Source organism: Triplophysa rosa, linkage group LG4 (genome assembly GCF_024868665.1).
Source record: "Triplophysa rosa linkage group LG4, Trosa_1v2, whole genome shotgun sequence".
NCBI lineage: Eukaryota > Metazoa > Chordata > Actinopteri > Cypriniformes > Nemacheilidae > Triplophysa > Triplophysa rosa.
The window spans coordinates 25,452,637-25,473,475 of record NC_079893.1 but is presented as its reverse complement, the minus strand read 5'-3'; the positions used below and the strand labels follow the sequence as shown (position 1 = coordinate 25,473,475).

At 36.4% G+C, this 20,839-nt stretch overlaps 2 protein-coding genes across 2 annotated transcripts in view; both read left to right on the top strand.

Moving 5' to 3' along the window:
• The window catches only part of LOC130553038 (uncharacterized), a 111,488-nt gene that overhangs the window by 55,696 nt on the left and 34,953 nt on the right, over positions 1-20,839 (top strand). The window lies entirely within an intron of this gene.
• Positions 9,126-20,082, top strand: LOC130552733 (uncharacterized). Its single transcript, XM_057331258.1, has 22 exons — positions 9,126-9,204; positions 10,451-10,503; positions 11,019-14,228; positions 14,328-14,449; positions 14,535-14,596; positions 14,765-14,865; positions 14,985-15,045; positions 15,643-15,797; positions 15,896-16,017; positions 16,103-16,164; positions 16,317-16,417; positions 16,512-16,560; positions 16,659-16,813; positions 16,913-17,034; positions 17,127-17,188; positions 17,348-17,448; positions 17,578-17,611; positions 17,715-17,893; positions 18,030-18,151; positions 19,028-19,089; positions 19,263-19,509; positions 19,599-20,082. The coding sequence occupies exons 1-22, from the start codon at positions 9,182-9,184 to the stop codon at positions 19,686-19,688; spliced, it is 5,295 nt and encodes a 1,764-aa protein (XP_057187241.1). The 5' UTR covers positions 9,126-9,181; the 3' UTR covers positions 19,689-20,082.

Genomic DNA, 20,839 nt, shown 5'->3' with positions numbered 1-20,839 from the left:
TACAAACCAACCGCTAAGCTAAAATTAGACATGTCAAACAAAAAGCATGCTATTTCATATGTCCTAATTAGTGATCATGTCTGTGAAAATCGAGAGAAGAGCACCCATGTGATAAATGGCACTGTTTTTCTTTATAAAAATTTTCAACTTTAAGGTTTTTAAATGACAAAAAAGGGGAAGTGTGGAGGAAATTTTATTTACTTTTATGCTTTTGCAAACTTGTGCTTTACAAACTAATGTAATAATATATATGCATTACTTCAACTAACACAGGTGTGAGAGTGATAGCGCCTTGTACAGAGTGTTCCACTGATTTATCTTTTCTATGTAGTGGAAAGGAGGCCTACGTGAGGTTTTGGTAGAGGTCAAGTCAAGTCAACTTTATTTATATAGCGCTTTTTACAATTTTCATTGTTACAAAGCAGCTGTACATGAGACATATTGACTATAAGCAAAACATTTGAAGTTATACATGTTAAAACAAGAAAAAGGTGAAAACACAGAAGACAGACACACCCACATACAAAACACTTCACACACACAATATGCACACGTACTAACACACATAGACTAGACACGCGCACACATAGACAAGCACGCGCACACACGCACTGTGAAAAGCACACATTTAAGATGAAGGAGAGAGAAACACAGGTCAAATATTAAACAGACTATAAATTCCTATATGCAATATTAATTAAGTAAAACTTTTAAATTCTAATTCTAAAGCAGGCCCCGGCCAGGCAAAACAGTATGCAAACGGTGGTGAGGAACCAAAAACTCCAATGGAGAAAAAACCTCAGGAGAACCCAGGCCCAACCAGGGGATTTCAGATCCCTTCTGGCAAAAGCTGCTGCCTCTGCACAAGCTCGACAGTGCTTGCACAACAAGGCTAAATAAAAATAAATAAACTTAGTAATAAAGTAAATTATAGATTTAAGATTATAATTACAGTTTTTCTCGATTGCTAACACACAATTCATGAAACAATTCACCATTTTCTGACAACTATAAACACATTCTCGTGACAATACACCAACTTGTACAAACCCTACACACAAACAGCCTCATTTTGCAAAGGTTTGACCATGTTCTCATTCAGATAACACAAACACACAATATAATAAACTGAAGTGTCAAGATGTAAACTCAAATAGCAGAATCAGATCAGAATCTCAGGATAATATCAATAGGAGCACAGGTAAGTGTGCATCCTAGGATCATCTACTGGGCTTTATACTACTTACTGTAAACATACAGTATAATTACAGTACACACTTTATATGAGAGAAATTTCACTATTCTGTATCCAGTAAACTGTAGCACGTGTACACCCTTTTTACCTGTTCTGTATTTTTGCAGAATATACAGAATACTTTTATGAAATTGGGCCAAGGGTGCAGAGGATGCCATATTTTTTACATTGCCTCCTATTGACAAATGGCTTCACTGTATTGTTGCCTTTATCATCTCTGTAAGTGGCTTTGGATAAAAGCATCTGCTAAATGCCTGAATGTAAATGCGATTTGTGCAGTTGTGTACTGTGTTGCATGACCAGTTTATATTGTTCTTTGGACTTTTCTTGTCTTGTAAGATTATCTTCATCTACTTTACAGTAGTGTAATGTTTAATTTTTTCCTAAAGCTCATTCTTGCACTTTGCTCTATCTGCACTCTTTTTTATGTTGTATATTCTAATAAACACTAAGCTGTCAAATTATTCTTAAATCCCACTAAGAGGTTTTAGTAACAGTGTTTTGAATTGATCTCACCAGTGTCTAAGACTATGTTGTAGTGTGGGTGTTTTTGAGGGCTTGTGTGTCATATCTGGGGGAACAGTTTGGATTTTCAGCAAGTTTGAATGGTTTTGAGAAGAGAGCTTCATTTTGACCTGAAAATAAGATGTTTGGGGAATTGTGTGAGATGTTATGGATTTGTGTTTACTGTTTTGAGAATACGAGGCATAATTTCAAGAAATGTGTTTAAGCAATCGAGAAAAACTGTAATAATCTAATAGCATTTGAAATTTTATAGTGAAGACATGTCAAATCGCCGCGTCTTTCTTTATCCAGCTCTATCATCTCGGCTCTTGTCAGGTCGCCGCTTCCCATTCTCCGCTCTACCTGCATCCTGCCCACTGTGGTAACCTTGGAACAATGAGACAAGACATAGAGTACTGTTCTGCACTCTTTGATGCAACAAGTACATCAGTTGTGTTTTTGGTTCCGGTTGATCTAACTAATGCAGCCTAAACCCTCAGAGGATTTATATTATGGAAGAGTAGTGTATGCAAGATTAAAAAGATGCGTCTTTAGTCTAGATTTATATAGACAGAGTGACAGAGTGTGTCTGCCTCCCGGACAGTGCAGGGAAGACTATTCCAAAGTTTAGGCGCTAGATAGGAAAAGGATCTACCACCTGCACTTGATTTTGAAATTCTAGGTATTACCAACTGACAGGACGCCTGAGAGCGTAATGCACGTGAAGGACTGTAATACAAGAGGAGTTCACTCAAGTATTGAGGAGCTAAACCATGTAGGGCTTTATGGGTAATAAGCAAGATTTTAAAGTTAATGCGATGCTTTATAGGTAAACCAGTGCAAGGTTGACAGAACCGGGCTAATATGCTCATACTCTTTTGTACGTGTAAGAACTCGAGCTGCCGCGTTTTGGACCAGTTGAAGTTTTTGTAATAAGCCTACAGGGAACCACCTAACAGTGCATTACAGTAATCTAGGTAAAAGAACAATCAGTCTTCTAGAATGAATGATATCTTGTGTTATTGAGCAGGGAAGATGTGCATGGCCTTGGAGCAGTGGATAACAATGAAACAAAGCATGGGGTGATGTAAAATGAGACTGAAGATTGGTGAAGAAAGGAGAAGTAGGGGTGATGGTATGCAAAGAACAGACTGTTCCACTCTCTGCAGACTGATGATTGTTGAGTTGATCCTGCTTGCAAGCAATAAAATATTTTTAAAGACAAACCTTGGTCTAATCTCTCAGAAAAGTTTCCACAAAGGCACAACGAGAGGTTTATCCTCAAACAAAACCTTATTTTGTTAGTTTTTTTGTGGTAAAATAATGTTTTTTTAAGTGTAGTAAAACCATGATACATTTTCATAAGGAAACAAAGCATGACAAGCAATAAGCACTATTGTACAACGCTAGTGGCCGCTGTTAATCAAAAACTGCACCTTTAAGAAAAGATGAAAAAGCAAAACCTGAGACACAAGCATTTGGCTGAATAAGATAAATAAACTAAGTAAAAATCAGGAACACTCTAAGAGCTGAAACCAGAGCATCTCTATCTTGAGAGCACTATATGTTTTGCACATTTGAAGCCAGTTCACAGCGATTCAGGTGACGCATTGTCTGCACAAGTTGACCATTTTTCTTGCATGCACAGTATAGCCACTTTTTAAGTTTATTTTAAGTATATATTTTCACATGTAGAAGTTTACTAAATTTAACTACATTTTACCACTAACCTGTAGCAAACAATCCAGCACGCAATCTGTGTATGAAATATATATATAAAGCTATTTACATATACAAAAAATTCAAGCTACTTCATAACCTTGCAGAGAAGACCTATATTGCTCAGTTGCTTTGTGTCAGAAAATATAGCCTAGTATATTCAATAGACACTCAAAAACAAAACATAAGAAAATGCTGAGGATAAAATGAAGAAAAGGTGATTCAACGTATACTTTGTGCATGTAAAGTTTGTGTCAAGATGTTGGGGGTTGTCCAGAGAAAGCTCTTTAAACTAAAACAGATGTGCAAAGACAACTTAATAACAGGATGTGTGAGATTTGACTATTCTAAATGTTTTAAAGAATATCAGTTTTGAATAATATAAACAATTATGTTAAAAGACATACTTTTGATAGAATCACTTTTATTTTTAATGTAAAATAGCATTTTGAAAACCTTATGCAGACTTATTTTATGATACAACCTGGAGGCGCGATATAAAAAACATTCATGAAATGAACATGACGTACATTCAATTGAAGGATTGTGTACCCAACTGTCTGCTGTGATGCTATGAACACTAGCAATAAAGATTTTTTTTCACCCTTGGTTGGTGGACGCACTGGCATCTTCTCAGACAGAAGGCAAACAGACAGGATGGGGCGACACCATTTAAAGACACTGCTCCATGCAGTTAGGAAAAACATGTTGGCGTGCTTTAATTATACAGAGTTGTAGACACAGTTTTAAGAATGGATACTCCGATTATTCCTTTTCATTTTTCAGAAACCTGAATGCTGGATGTAACCGCTCTTGGTCAACACACATGCACGTCTACAAACATTTATTATTTTACATGCAGAGATGTTTAGACTGTTACTTGAATTTAGTAGTATAAGTTGTTTTCTGTTTAGTGAGAGATATAGCAAGAGGTACGGTCCCGTGTTTGTCATTAACCTTAGATTGCGCAAGAGACAGGTGGCAAACAAGACGGCTGTCACCAACAATGCTTTGCGTGTTGAGATAATCCGCTCATAGCAGGTCACTGTCACCATGCCGGACGTAAACAAGTTAAAATATAGCCGTTATAACCATGCGCTGTCACAACAATTTATGAGCCAGTCTTTGCCTCTCTCAGGAATGCCACCGTCTCTGTAAAACTTTTTTTTCCGTTTTTATCACATCCTATATCTCTTTATATTGAATGTTTTATTTATTTATGTATTCATTGCTTTATTCATTTACTTATTCATTTATTCATTGCTTTATTTGTTTACTTATTCATTGCTTTATTTATTATTATTTTTAAACCGTGTTTATTTTTCATAATTTCCTTTAAAAGTGTATTTTCATTCATGCCTAAGAATTGCATTCATCCCAGAGCATTCATCATAGAAACGTCAAACATGGCATGCTCGGACATGCCCAGGCAAAATGGTGCCAAAGCCTACCATGGTGGGCAGATCCGGTCAAAAGTTCAACTCGACGTGGGTGGTCCGGGCAAAAGGTCAACCCCCGCAAAGTTCACCATCAATCATTTTGACAGGAGGTCCCCCATATTTACTACATGAAGTTTTATTAACCAAGTTCGGGAGAAACAGGTCAGATAATCAAACTAATCTACCACAGGTGATACTAATTCCGTAACCATCCAACCAGGGGTATAAATACACAAAGTCTTACCTCCATTCCTCGACAGTTTCCAAGCATCCCTCCACCACCCCTTCTCCATACTTACAGTCTCTTAGTCTCAACCGGGGGTGGATGCTCTGGGTTCGGGCCTAATCCCGGGTGCGGGGTCCGATCCCGGGAGCGATACCAGATCCCGGGCTTGGGCCAAATCCCGGACTCGGAGCCCTCCCCTCGGTCAGCTCACCAAATACGCATATCTTTTCATATCCTTTATATGTAAGTGTGAACTAGTGAATTACGGTTTATAAATTTGTGGGTAGAGATTTAAAAAATTGAGGGTACAGTTTACAAAATCGAGGAGACAGATTTGGGGTACAGTTTATTAATCCATCAGCACGATTTGGTAATGAGGGAACTGTTTTAACTTCTTTGAGTATGGTTTCTAAACTGAGGGGACGAATTACAAAACTGTGGCCACAGATTTTCGGATCTTGCTTTTTTCTCAGACAGTTGACCTCGCGGACTCCGTACTTTAACCAGTGTTAAAGGGAAAGCATTTCTAAACTGTGGTAAAATCATTTTACGGTTGAGTCCCCCAACGTAGCATTTTTATGCCCAGAGTGCCCTTTTTGCGAATGGACAGAGGGAGACCCGCTGGAATGCGAGCCACGCAACTGGATTTTGTAATTGGTAGCTGCAACAACCAGCCCTTGGCCACAACAACCCTGGACATAGACTTCCTTTTATACAGAATTTTTTTCTGTTTAAACTGAAAAGTTCACGCACATAAGAATCACTTGCAGATTTATACAAACAAAAGACGCGTTCTTGTTAAGTATATGGCGCGTGTGTTTTGTAAGTGACGCTGCATGCATCGGGTTTGTATGTTTGTGTAAGTGATTTAAAGTGTATGTAAATGCATGGATCATGTTTATATGTATATGCAAATTTTTATAGATGTATATGTATGTACTGAGTTTATATGTATATGTGAGTGTCTATAGGTGTATATGTGCATGAAGTTTACATGCATATTATGCAAGTTATAGTATGTTTATATGCACATGCTTTTCACATGTATTTACTTGAACATCCGATAGTACACCTATATATTTGAGTAATTTATAAATGTATATCCACGTGTGTTATATATGTATTTACAAGCGAAGTTTGATTTAAACCCTATACGGCACCTCATAATTGTGTATTCAAGTAATCATAGACAGTTATGAAGGTATCATAGACTGCTATGAATGTAAAAGTGACCAACTCAACCATTGGGTTACATTCAATACGTTGAAAATAATCCAGCATAGTCTTTGTTTTTATACACTATTGCTGCCATGACACAGCGTGACACATACATCTATGTTCTGCTTATTCCTCTATGTGGGGTCACAGGGAGTGCTGGAGCATATCCCATATACTGAAGACCAGGGAACTGGACAGTGAACCATATGGGCTTACACACAAAGAGAAACACATTCACATTCTTCACACCTACAGGCAAAATAAAATCTCCAATTCAACCTGATGGCATGTCTTTTGACTGCGGGAAATACCAGAGTACCTGGAGGAAACCCTGGGTAACGCAGGGAGAACATGCAAACTCTGCATAAAAAGGCACCAGTCAGCCTGGAATTAAAACAGGGAACTTCTTGCTGTGAGGCGACAATGTTACTCACTGTTTTATATTCTGCATACACTAAAGAAGGCCTGTGAGCCAAAATGTCTGTATTGTAATCCTCCTTTTGTTTAGTAAAATTGTGAATATTGTAAATCATGAATATGAATCTTAATATGTTTTTTGATGCAATTAAAGAGGGTCTACACACCATATACGAGAATTTATATAACATGAAAGAACAATGACTCCTTTGGATTCTTTACTGACTTCTTAGAAAACTTTAATTGCATAAAGTAAGGTGATGAAAAACTGATTGCTTCCTTCCTTTATGTTGAAATGTCAGTATAGTCGTCAATCCGTCACAGAACTGTTGGCCTGTTGGTCACACGTGATTTTGTGAACACGTGAGCAAAGAATGGAGCTTGTGTTCTACGAGCAAGATAATTGTGTTCAAGGTAGCCCCACACCCACTCTCTGCTTAGAACTAATTAGGTCTACTTAAAGTTCAACTGTGAATTGATGTCAAACCGTGGCATTGGTAGGATTCCACCCTGGGGGGGAAGTCAGATTAGCATGTTGGTATGGTAAGTAAGTCTAATTAAACGAAAAGGACGTCATAGTCAAACATTTGAAGACACAAAAACCTATATTTACACATAAGTCAACAAAGTGTAATTATAGGCTATTCCTAAATGTCAATTTTTTTTTTTCAAGTTTGTAGCACCTTCAGCTGTGGCAGAAGGAGACTTTTGAAAGATGTATTTCACATACAAAGAGAACATTTACAGCACTGTCAGAAGAAAAGATACAAAGGTTGGTAGTGGGGTGGCACCCTTTCAAAAAATACAATTTTGCACCTAAAGAGTAGCCTACACATTAGTACCTCAAAGCTACACATTACCAAATGCATGCATAAATGTACCTAAATGGTACATATTAGGACCTTTTTAAAAGTGCTTTTGTAGCCGGAAACGGCCATTTAAGAGTCGGTCACAAAAAATCTATTACGTGACTTTTTGGATAAAAACTTTGGAAAATGTATAAACATACCTTGTAGTGTAAAAAGTAAACTGTTCCACTTTGGCTGTTTTGTAGTTTTATCTCTGTAAATATAATAGATTAATGAAAAAATATGATTTTTTTATCTTTGAATCTCTTATTAGTAGGAGTGTGTACACTGCTGTAAAACGTCACTGTTAATTTACTTGACTACACTCCTCTGGCTTATCTGTTGGTTATGCAGGTAAACATTCTCAGCATCAGTGGGCTATGAGCCACTTTAAAAATCTGCTAAAATTGACAATAAATTTACACAGCTGATTGTATCTGAGGTTGTTTGAATTTTGACTCCTTTTACATCATGTGGCACTTTTGCATGACAAGGTATACTGACTGACTTTTACACGGACAAATAATCCTAATAAAACAAGTTAGTTGACATATGCTATTGTTTTGTTTCATACATATTAATAAAGACTTTGTGTGCCTGAATGTTTGTGCATGAAACAAGTTAGACACACCCAAAACATGAGATCATAATGATCTGTTTTACGTAATATACGTACGCCTTTCTGTGCATTTAACTGTAATTCACACCCTAAAAGAATCTTTACATGAAAAACCAAAGGAAAAGCGACATAAGTTTACATTTTAACATTGGTTTGTGGCGTACAAGTTAACACTTTATTGCAAATCTATCTCTCAACATAAACATACTGTATAGCCTACTGTGTGAAATAGTCCTTTCGTTTATGTATGACCCTTTAGTCCATAAAGGGAATTATGTGAGTGTATAATTTTGATATTTATCAAGTTAATTGTTTGTAAAAGTCAGTTTCTCTGTAATGCTATGATTTTGACAGGCAGACCCGTATCAAAAATAAGAGTACAGCTGGTAATTTATTTTTATAATTTACTTGAAAAAAATGTATGTACTAACCAAAAGTCTTCAGGAAACAAAGACAATAGCTATATATTTGTACCACCTTTAAAATAAAAGCATTATATGTTTTTTTAAAATAAATAAACAAAATAAGTGGCATAATGTCCAGTGTATTTATCTGTTTTAAAAACCGAATCTGTGCCATTAAAACCGTTTGAAACTAATTTTCTAGTTTGTACAATAACAGCACCACAAGTTTTATTTGATAAATTCTTGTGTGGTAATTCACACATCTGCTGCAACCGAAACACTTTTTATTCTTTGGCTCATTTAAATTCTTCACATTCATGCTGTTGCATTTACACCCCTTATTGTTAATAGGGAATAACAGCAGTATGGTTCTCTTTTGCAAGAAGACAGGGATCGGTCACCCAACTACACCTGTTGACACACCCTACAAGCGTCACACACACTTAATATACGATCACCCAAAATTTTTATTTTCAGTCAGTTACTTTTGATCTAAGGAGACAATTCACAGAGATTATCGCAACACACTGTTATGACTTTGAACGGCCAAAGAAGGTAAGGGAATAAATGCAAATTAAATGATTCGAAATTTGTTTATAGTTGATTATAGAACATTTTGCTTTTATGATTTGGAATAACTTTTAGCATCATCACATGATCCAATCTGTCATGTAGATAATTCAGAATCCTTAATGATAATGTTAATTGCAAAAACTCTATAAATCGTAAAACTTTTTTAAATATAATATTTAATAGCTAATAGCAAAAGTACAAAATTTTGTCCCTGTTTCATGTGTTTTACCCGAGACTGAATTCTAATTTAGTTCTCATATGGTTTTCTAGTTCTTCTAACCTGGAAGCATTAGTTCTTTCTTATTGAAATTAATCGTATCACTCTGCTGATGAATGTAGTAACTAGCCAACATCATTAGGCAGAAATCAACTTTCGATACTGGATTTGCACTTCTACAGTTTTAGGTTTTGCTTGTGAACTTCTTAGTATGGTCATGCTGTTTTACTTTGCTTGGATTGTTGCATCCATTCTTTTGTCCTTGTACCAAGATATATATATACAAAGACAGATATATCAGATATTACAGTTTAGAATAAAATTTGTTGTCATACAGTCTTGAAAATAAAGGTACTTAAAAGTTCTTCTCACTCAGCGCTGCCAAAGAAGAACCATTTTGGTTCCACAAAGAATTGTATTAAGACTTTGTAAAGCAGACTGTATGAGCTCCTTATTCCTTAACTGTTTGGTGTAATTGTGTTGCACTTGCGTTGTATGCTTGTGTGCGCCCTCTGCAGGACGGTTGAAACCATAAAGACTTTTATTGGCAGTTTGTTCTGGTTGTATTTTTTTGTTGTTAATCACAAACATTGATATGTACTTCAGTTTTACTATATAGCAATCGAAATATAAACATCCACCCATTCTCTATACTGTCTATATAGGGTAATGGACCCTATCCACCAAGAAAGGGAATTGCTTTTGTACAAGTGACAAAAATTCTTGCTTCTTTGAAATTACTAAATCTGATCATATTTAACAGTGTGCTAGCCAACAGGCAACAACAGAAATGGTCAGAAAACTGACAATTTATATGGTTTGTTTTCTCAAGAAAAAAAAACATAATTTAAATCATCATACACTGAGAACAAAACAGAATATAGCAGTAGCATGTACGTGTTTAAAATCCGAATGAGCAACAACATAAAAAATAATTTTTCAAAGATAATTTATCACCTACAGTAAATCATATACTCTTATGTTCATGACAAAATATGTATTTTATTTTAGGAGGTCTTTTACTTCAAAATATGATGGCAGATGGACAGTTTTACTCTTCACACGTAAGTAAAGTCTATAATGTGCTAAGATTTGCCATAAAGTAAAGATGTAGATCATTTCTAAAACATGCACACAAATAAAAAAGTCATATTGATTATCATACATTACTGTATATACATATATTCATTCAAATTCATTTAAATAAATTGTATATGAAGTTTCGCATTAGTATTATGCGTTACTATAAGTATTAGTATAAAATAAATTCATATAAAAATGACAAGTAATTTTCCCTGATTCAACACGGCACTACAGCCGATTTCTTATCATGTAAAATAGACATGATGGCAGACAGGTTTAAATTTATATTCTGTTGTTATGAAAACAAGTCTGGGGTGAGCTTAAAATAATGGAGCAATACAGGACTATGTGAAATCAGTTAATCACCATTAATTCTCAACTATTCACACAGGGAATGAGAAACTAAAAATCAAGCCAACTTGCCTAATATTATTTAGACAATTATTGAAAATGTCATTCAATATAATACAATATTACAATTGATTTTTTTTGACAGTGTGCTTATGGGGGGTTATTTGTGGAGGATCGAATGCACATTTCAGTACACAAGGTCTAAAGTTGCATCCAGCAGAATGTCTTAAAAAATCAGGATTGCCGGATCAAGCCCAAGCAGATAAAGACCATAGACGGGAATGTCTAAATGCAACAACTCAAACTTCTATAACGGCACATTCGAACTCAACAATCATAGCTCCTTCGTCTGTACCACCTGAAATGCCATATCCTGAAGCCAATACACAAAATCCACAACAAACCACAGAAAGAACAAAACCAGAAAAACCAGAATTAAGAATCACTAAAGCACCTCTAATAATGAAAATTGGTGAAAAAAAATCGGACACCTCTACGATCTTAACTAGCAATCCAGTCTCAACCTCCAAAACATCCAAAGTCATAGTGTCTCGAAGAAACAAACCTACATCCTCAAAACATACAACTGCAAGCACTGACACCTCTATGATCTCAACTAGCAATAAAGTCTCAACCTCCAAAACATCCAAAGTCATAGTGCCTCAAAGAAACAAACCTACATCCTCAAAACCTACAACTGCAAGCACTGACACCCCCACTATCTCAACTAATAATCCAGCCTCAACCCCTTATAACCTCACATTCAAAGTGTCTCGAAGAACCCCACTTACATCCTCAACAAGTATTAATCCAACCTCAGCAACTACAATTTCAACAAACCCACCGACTACTTCAACCATAATTTCATCTTCAACAGAGTTTAAAACTTCTTCACACTCCTCCACAACTCCAGTTGTGCCTTCCACTACACAGACTGCAAAACAAACCTCTTCTGCATCTCAAACCACAAAACCAATTGCAACCACTACATCTGCAGCAGCCAGCACTGCACATCTCAGCCCTTATACAACAACAGCAATTCCCCAAACTACACATTTCTCCAGAACAACTCCAGTAGTAACTTCACATCTACCTTCAGGAACTGTATCCCAAAGTACACCTAAAAGTACAACTTCAACTCCACATGTCCGTACTTCATCGGGAGCAACAACTGCATATCTTACAACCAAAACTTCCACTACACAGACTGCAAAACAAACCTCTTCTGCATCTCAAACCACAAAACCAATTGCAACCACTACATCTGCAGCAGCCAGCACTGCACATCTCAGCCCTTATACAACAACAGCAATTCCCCAAACTACACATTTCTCCAGAACAACTCCAGTAGTAACTTCACATCTACCTTCAGGAACTGTATCCCAAAGTACACCTAAAAGTACAACTTCAACTCCACATGTCCGTACTTCATCGGGAGCAACAACTGCATATCTTACAACCAAAACTTCCACTACACAGACTGCACATCAAACCACTTCTGCATCTCAAACCACAATGCCCATTGCAACCAGTACAACTGCAGCAACCAGCACTGCACATCTCACCACTTATACAACAACAGCAATTCCCAAAACTACACCTTCCTCCAGAACAACTCCAGTTGTGACCTCACAACTACCTTCAGGAACTGTATCCCAAAAAACACCTAAAAGTGCAACTTCCACTTCACATGTGCATACTTCATCGGGAGCTACATCTCCACCTTCAACAACCAAGACTGCAACAAAAATAACATTTGTAACCCCAGTTGTGTCTTCCGCTACAAAGATTGCAACTCAACCCTTTTCTGCATCTCCAACCATAAAGCCCATTGCAACCACTACATCGGCAGCAACCAGCACTGCACATCTCACAACATACACAACAACAGCAATGCCCCAAACTACACCTTTCTCCAGAACAACTTCAGTAGTAACTTCACATCTACCTTCAGGAACTGTATCCCAGAGTACACCTAAAAGTACAACTTCAACTCCACATGTGTATACTTCTTCGGGAGCTACTTCTCCACAGCCAACAACCAAAACTGCACAAGAACCAGTTATTTTCCCTGCAACAACAAATTTGAATGGAAACGCTCCAAATAGGACAACTTCAGTAGTAACAATCTCAACTAGCAATCCTGCCTCAACCTCTTATAACTCTACATTAAAAGTGCCACGAAGAACCACAACTACATCATCAACACCTACAACCGGAAGCACATACACAACAACAGCAATGCCACAAACTACACCTTTCTCCAGAACAACTTCAGTAGTAACACTCTCAACTAGCAATCCTGCCTCAACCACTTATAACTCTACTTTAAAAGTGCCACGAAGAACCACAACTACATCATCAACACCTACAACTGCAAGTGCTGTTACCCCCACAACTATTTATCGAACCTCAGCAACTACACTTTCAACAAACACACCTACAACTTCAACCATAATCCCATCTTCAACAGAGATTAAAACTTCTTCACAATACTCCACAAATCCATTTGTACCTTCCACTACACAGACTGCACATCAAACCTCTTCTGCATCTCCAACCACAAATTCCATTGCAACCACTACATCAAACAAAGATGTACAACAAAGTACAACTTCAACTCCACATGTGCATACTTCATCGGGAGCTACATCTCCACAGCCACCAACCAAAACTGCACAAGAACCCATTATCCCTGCAACAATAAATCCAAATGGAAACGCGCCAAATGGGGCATCAACTAAATCCCCAACCACAACCGCAACAAAAATAACATCAGTATCCCCAGTTTTGCCTTCCACTACACTGACTGCAACTCAAACCTCTTCTGCATCTCCAACCACAAATGTTGTACTCAACATTTCATACTCAACAACAGCATTGCCCCAAACTACCCCTTTCTCCAGAGCAAACTCAGTAGTAACAATCTCAACTAGCAATCCAGCCTTAACCTCTTATAACTCCACTTCCAAAGTGCATCGAAGGACAACAACTACATCATCAACACCTACACCTGAAAGCGCTGCTACCCCCACAGCTATTAATTCAACCTCAGCAACTACACCTTCAACAAACACACCTAGTACAGTACATACTTTGTCTAGAACTACATCTGCATATCCAACTACCATGACTTTAGAAGCAGTGATAAACCCTCAAATATCAAATGTAAATTCAAATCAAAATGTGCCAACAAGCACATATGGTTCAGCAGTGGTGACAAGCATACTGCAGTTCAACTCCTCATCTCCAGTCCCCAGTGAAGATCTGGTACTGAAAGCTATCATGGATCTCCGGAATGAAAGGAAACCAAAACTCAATGACTCTGTGGAACTGGTGAACGTTACCTACGAGAGTGAGTGTCATTATTAGATTTTGAAAGATTTTGCAAATATGAAAGCGTTAGACATATATCAATTCTGAGACTAAAATACAAATAAACATTGATTTCCAGAAATCTCAGGAACCTCATATAAGGTGATATTAACATGTGCTGTGAGTAACATATCCATGCCAGTGGACCCTGAGCAAAGAAACGTCACCTTAAAGAAACTGCAGGACCTTGTCAACAATGAAGTAAGCATTCATCTTTGAACCGATGAAATAGTGTTTGTCCAATGCAAGAATTGTTCAGAGTTTGATCAGTGTTTTCTTTCTGCAGGTGAACACTCTTCTGAATGAGCCTGGCAAAGCATCTTTGAACCCCAACTCCACCAATTTCCAGTAAGATATAAAGTGACTTTTTTCTCTGGATCAGAATTCAGCATAATTGCCTTTTTATAGATGGAACAATTCAGAATATTGAAAGAACATAACTTAAAAATATTTTTGCTGAAACGTGAAAAAACTTCATGTGAAGCTCATAACATGAATTTTCTGTCTCTCTTTCAGGATCTCACCAGATAAAATAAATGGCACTTTGAATTACATCATCAAAGATGGAGATGCCATACAACCAGTCAGCTTTATACAAAAGCTACAGTCAGCCATGGGTATGTCAAATTTCTTCATCTTATCTTTGTTGCAAATGTTCAACTATCTTTAAACAGTGAATTAACCATGTGATCAGAATACCTGTAATCATACTCTTTGGATCTGAATTTGAATGCAGTTTTGGCCACTACATCAGTATCGCCTCTGAGAACAAGCCGCTCACCTGTGACCAGTGTTGGGTAAGTTACTCTGAAAAAGTAATTAATTACTAGTTACTAATTACATATTCAAAAGTGTAATTAGATTACGGTACAAATTACTCTCTACAAAAAGTATTTAAATTCTTATTACTAATTACTTTCTATATCTTATATCAACCTTGATTAGTTAAGTGAGTCAAGTGTAGACAAAAAACGACCCTTAATTCATTCAAATAAATCAAATAAAACTACATAAAGTACAATTATTAACTGACTTGTATTACGAATGTGAGAAAGATACATTAATGCATGCATTTTAAAGTTAGATTTTGAATTTTCATGTCAATTCCACTATTGTAAACATTACAACAGTATTTAATTCAGTTACATCAGAAGTAACTGTAATTAAATTACAGAACAAATAAGAGTAATCCCTTACTTTACTCTTTTAAGGGAAAAGTAATTAAATTACAGTAACTCATTACTTAGTAACTAGTTACACCCAACACTGCCTGTGACACATGTAAACCTTGTGTAAGTTTTTATTTTCTCTCCTCAAATTCACCAGCAGCCAAAGAGTTGTTATTGTATTACAAAAGTATGAACAATATATAATGAAAGTGGTGATCCTCACAGATCTGGTTCAGCAGTGGTGACAAGCATACTGCAGTTCAACTCCTCATCTCCAGTCCCCAGTGAAGATCTGGTACTGAAAGCTATCATGGATCTCCGGAATGAAAGGAAACCAAAACTCAATGACTCTGTGGAACTGGTGAACGTTACCTACGAGAGTGAGTGTCATTATTCGATTTTGAAAGATTTTGCAATATGAAAGCGTTAGACTTATATCAATTCTGAGACTAAAATACAAATAAAAATTGATTTCCAGAAATCTCAGGAACCTCATATAAGGTGATATTAACATGTGCTGTGAGTAACATATCCATGCCAGTGGACCCTGAGCAAAGAAACGTCACCTTAAAGAAACTGCAGGACCTTGTCAACAATGCAGTAAGCATTCATCTTTGAACCGATGAAATAGTGTTTGTCCAATGCAAGAATTGTTCAGAGTTTGATCAGTGTTTTCTTTCTGCAGGTGAACACTCTTCTGAATGAGCCTGGCAAAGCATCTTTGAACCCCAACTCCACCAATTTCCAGTAAGATTTAATGGATTGTAATCCTGCATAATGGTCTTTAAGACATTTCAGGATAAAAAACAATTTACCTTAAAATCCATTTGCTTTTTATACAAACTGAATCATAGTTTTTTAATTAAACTGAAGCAACTGATTTTTTCGCTTTCTTTTAGGAGCCTGTCAGACCAAATAAATGGCACTTTGAATTACAGCATCAAAGATGGAGATGTCATACAACCAGTCAGCTTCCTTCAAAAGCTCCAGTCAGTCATGGGTATGTCAATTTTCATCGTAGTAAAAGCTTCACTATCCTACAGCAGTAAATAAACTCCTTCAATCGTATTGTTTTCATCTGCCTTTGATTGCAGTAGTGTCCACTACATCAGTATCACCCCTGACAACACCTTTGAACCTTGTGTAAGTCTTTATTTTCTCTCCTCAAATCCACACACATTGAGTCATTCATGTATTTAAAAATCATGAACTATATTAAATGAATATGGTGACCTTCACAGATCTGGTTCAGCAGTGGTGACAAGCACATTACAGTTCAACTCCTCGTCTCCAGTCCCCAGTGAAGATCTGGTCCTGAAAGCTATCAGTGATCTCCGGAATGAAAGCAAACCAAAACTCAATGACTCTGTGGAACTGGTGAATGTCACATATGAAAGTAAGTGTCTGAGTTTGAAGGATTTTACAATAGTCAAACACAGTGCAAAACATATCAATTCTGAGACAAAATTACAAATCTACATTCATTTTCAAACAGAAATCTCAGAAACCTCATATAAGGTGATATTAACATTTGCTGTGAGTAACATCACCATGCCAGTGGACCCTGAGCAAAGAAACCACGCCTTGAAACATCTGCAGGACATTGTCAATAATGCCGTAAGCTTTCACCTTCAAACCGATTAAATATTGTTCATCCAATGCAAGACTTGTTCAGAAGTTGATGAATGGTTTGGTTTGATTCCCCGTAGGTGAACACTATACTGAATGAGCCTGGAAAAACGTCTTTGAACCCCAATTCCACCAATTTCAAGTAAGAGTTCAATAGACCTTTTCTCTAGATCACAATTCAGCATAAATGTCTTTTTAAAAGAAACATCGTTTCAAGATATTGAAACAACATAACTTGTGCTTCTATGTTTTCTTAAACTTTTCCAACACATGAACTGAAGCTTATAACAACATTTTTCAGGAACTCATCAGACCGAATAAATGGTGCTTTGAATTACATCATACAAGATGGAGATGTCATACAACCAGTCAGCTACCTACAAAAGCTCCAGTCACTCATGGGTAAGTAATAAAAAAATATTTCTTTATCAAATATAAAGCATAATACTTTAAGCATATTCACGAACACCGAATACTGTAAATAAATTTAAATCATGGTGGTTCTAAACTAAGCATTTTATTTTGTTGCAGTCTTAACAACAACCATCACTCCAAATGGAACTTCGTAAGTCTAATGATTCTTACCATATTTTTGAAGATCAGTTGAGTAAGATGCCTTTGATATACAGTATGTGTTCTTACAATACTGTCATTTGCCATCTTTGCAGGCTTGGAAAAGTGATTATTTACATTAAGTTGGTGTTTATCACAGTGAACCCCTCTCCGAGTGAGAGCAGTGTTATGCAGTTAGCTAATGATCTCCTAGATAAAAGCCTCAGAACCAAACGAGACACCCGACAACTAAAACTGAGCGAACCTGTGAGCTTTTTGGATGTCAGATATGAGAGTGAGTTCTCTTCTCCTATACATGGTTATTGTCAGGTGTAAAATATAATAATGTACAAACAAATTTCAAACCCAACTATTACAATGAATGGACAGCTATTAATGACAACTCATTTGTTTTTTCCGTTTTTCTTAAGGAATATCCAACTCTGCGTTTGCCCTCTATTTCGGATATCGAATCAACAATGTGACCATACTTGATGACCCTGTTGTCAGGAATGAGACATACGCATTAATTCAGAAATCTATAAATAATTTGGTGAGTTTAAGAAATTGTATGGGTAACCCTTTACAATAAGGTTGTATTTGTTAACATTAGTGAATGCATTAGCTAACATTACAGGTCCAGTGTATGAAATTAAGCGGCATTTAGTGGTGAGGTTGTGAATTGCTACCAACGGCTCACTCCACCCCTCTCTTTCAAAGCACTACGGTGGCTTACACAGGACTAAGATGTCGTCATGTTTTTGCTTCTTTGCAGAAAGAGATAATGTATTTACGATACGCGCTCTTAGAGCAGTTTGTCCATTTAGGGCTATTGTAGAAACAACATGGAGAATTCCATGCAAGGGGACCCGCAGTGTATGTAGATAGAAATAGCTCATTCTAAGGTAATAAAAACATAACGCTTCATTATGTAAGCGTTATGTTCACTGTGTCTTTAAACATCTCTGAAGGCATAGTTATATACATTATATTGCGTTTCTGTCAATAGATCCTACTAAAAAAATTACACACAGCACCTTTAACTAATAAAGAGCAAGATCGTTTTTTAGTAGACTTTTATTAGATTTTTTTAGATAGTATTTTGTTAATCTGTGTTAATGCTAGTTTATGCCAATACAATTGTTCATGTTAGTTGCTAATGTTACAGTGTCAAAAATTACAACTTTTGAGTTTATAAGATTATTAGTAAATGTTGAAATTAACATGAAGTAAGATTAATAAATGCTTCAAAAGTATCAATGCATTAGTTAGCATTAACAATGAACAAATACAACCTTATTGTAAAGTGTTTCCATTTCATGTATTATTATGTATATTATGTATTTTTCAGTACAAAAATCCTTCCTTTCATCACAGTATTCTGAGCATATTAGGAAACCAACAAATCTTTGTCATTTTTGCTTTTCAGCTAAACAAGATCTTAAATTCCCCATTAGCTACTCCTTTTGAGTTCAAACAAGCCAATTTCACGTAAGTCTTTTTTTTTAGAAATTAATTACAAATGTAATATTGAAGTAAATTGGAACAACTTTTTTTTCTGAGCAGTAAAGTGCAATGTTTTCAAGGAATCTGCCTTGGTTGTATTAGTCGGTATAGGCACTTTTGTGTGTGGTTCTAATTGTACGAATGTAATCTCTCGACAGGAGTAACGACACCGTGATTCAGGCCAATGTAGAGTACATTTTCTCAGACAGAGACATCATCACACCCAGCATGTTTGTTCTAGAACTTACTAAAATTGGAGATACCACAGCTACACCTGCAACCACCTTTTACCCCATAGTGATGAACACAGGACCAAACAACAGCACTAGTGCAGCGTGGGTCGTGGCTATAATTGTACCCTGTGCTATAGCCATCCTTCTTGTACCTTGCTGGATTTTGCTTTGTGTAAGTATCACATTGTCTGAATGCTGTTTACAATTATTACATGTTTTTTATTCCATTTCATGACATTCGCCCACTTACTCTCTCCTTAGTGTTTGCTCTGTGGTTGTTGTGCGGCAGTAAGGCAACGCTGGGAAAGAAGGCGGTCATACAACATACGTTACTATATTCACAACCTCTAAAAAGATCAAATACAAAAACTAAAAATCAAAACTAAAATCATTTTACATGTGTTAAAAATACTTTTCCTGTATTGCTGGGCATACAGGACGTCTGCAAGACTGTGCTTGATGTGACTTTATGTTTTGCTACTAAAGGATTTATTTATTGAATAATTATGTCTTGTAAATTACTGTTGATCTTGTTGTTCAAAAAATTATTTATTTAATTGTATATGTAGTACATGTATTTAGAGGGACAAATGTATAATGTGTTAATGATAACACTTTATCTACATAACAAAAAAGCACTTTATCTACATAACAAAAAAATAAACATTTATATTATTCATGTGTGTAATGTATTGTGCCCTTATGAAAAGTTGCAAATAGACCAAAAAAGCATTAACATGTGCAAAGAGAACAGAGGAAAAATACACCACACAGCCACATTGCAAGATTTAAGTCAATGTTATTTAAAAAGCTTCATTTGGATAAATGCAATGATTTAAAAATGGCAAGTCTGTTAATTTGACATCTGACACGAGGACACCCATGAATTTGGATGCATATCTCACAGTAAATTTCATCAGCGATGAATCCAAGATATTTACTGTTGTAATGTATGTATATGGTGAAGGGCTGCCCCCTTGTGGAAGAATGTTGGAGTAGTTCAGAACAAGTTCAGTAAAAGAGAGTTTTTGTTGTTACTGAATTGCAACAAAAAGCGATAGAATGTGCAGCACATAAAATGTCGCTGAAAACAGAAAAAAAACAAAAATGTCATCGTTGTGGAAAAATGTCTCATGATGAAAGTGATTGTCGGTTCAAGGATAAGGACTGTAGAAAGTGCCATAAAAAGGGGCACATTGAGAGAGTATGCAAAACAGCCAAATGGAAGACACACAAAGACAGAACCCATAAAGTAAAACGTAAAGCCACTAATGTGCATCAGGTGACTGAAAATGAAACAAATACAAGCTCAGATAGCGATGATCTCTCCTCTCTTGAACTGTACAGTATCAATGAGACAGACCGTAGAGTCATTTGGCTCACTCCAGAAGTGTCAGGAGTTAAACTCAAAATGGAGTTAGACACTGGATCTGCTTTATCTGTCATCGCCACAGCTGATTACAAGAAATTGTTCCCAGAACTACCGCTGCAAAAGACATCAG

Bases quoted from the DNA above. Each gene is read 5' to 3' on its own strand.
- LOC130552733 (XM_057331258.1), top strand. From the start codon at position 9,182: ATGACTTTGAACGGCCAAAGAAG. The intron at 15,046-15,642 runs GTAAGTTACTCT...TGATCCTCACAG, and splicing joins TCACCTGTGACCAGTGTTGG to ATCTGGTTCAGCAGTGGTGA. The intron at 17,612-17,714 runs GTAAGTCTAATG...CCATCTTTGCAG, and splicing joins ATCACTCCAAATGGAACTTC to GCTTGGAAAAGTGATTATTT.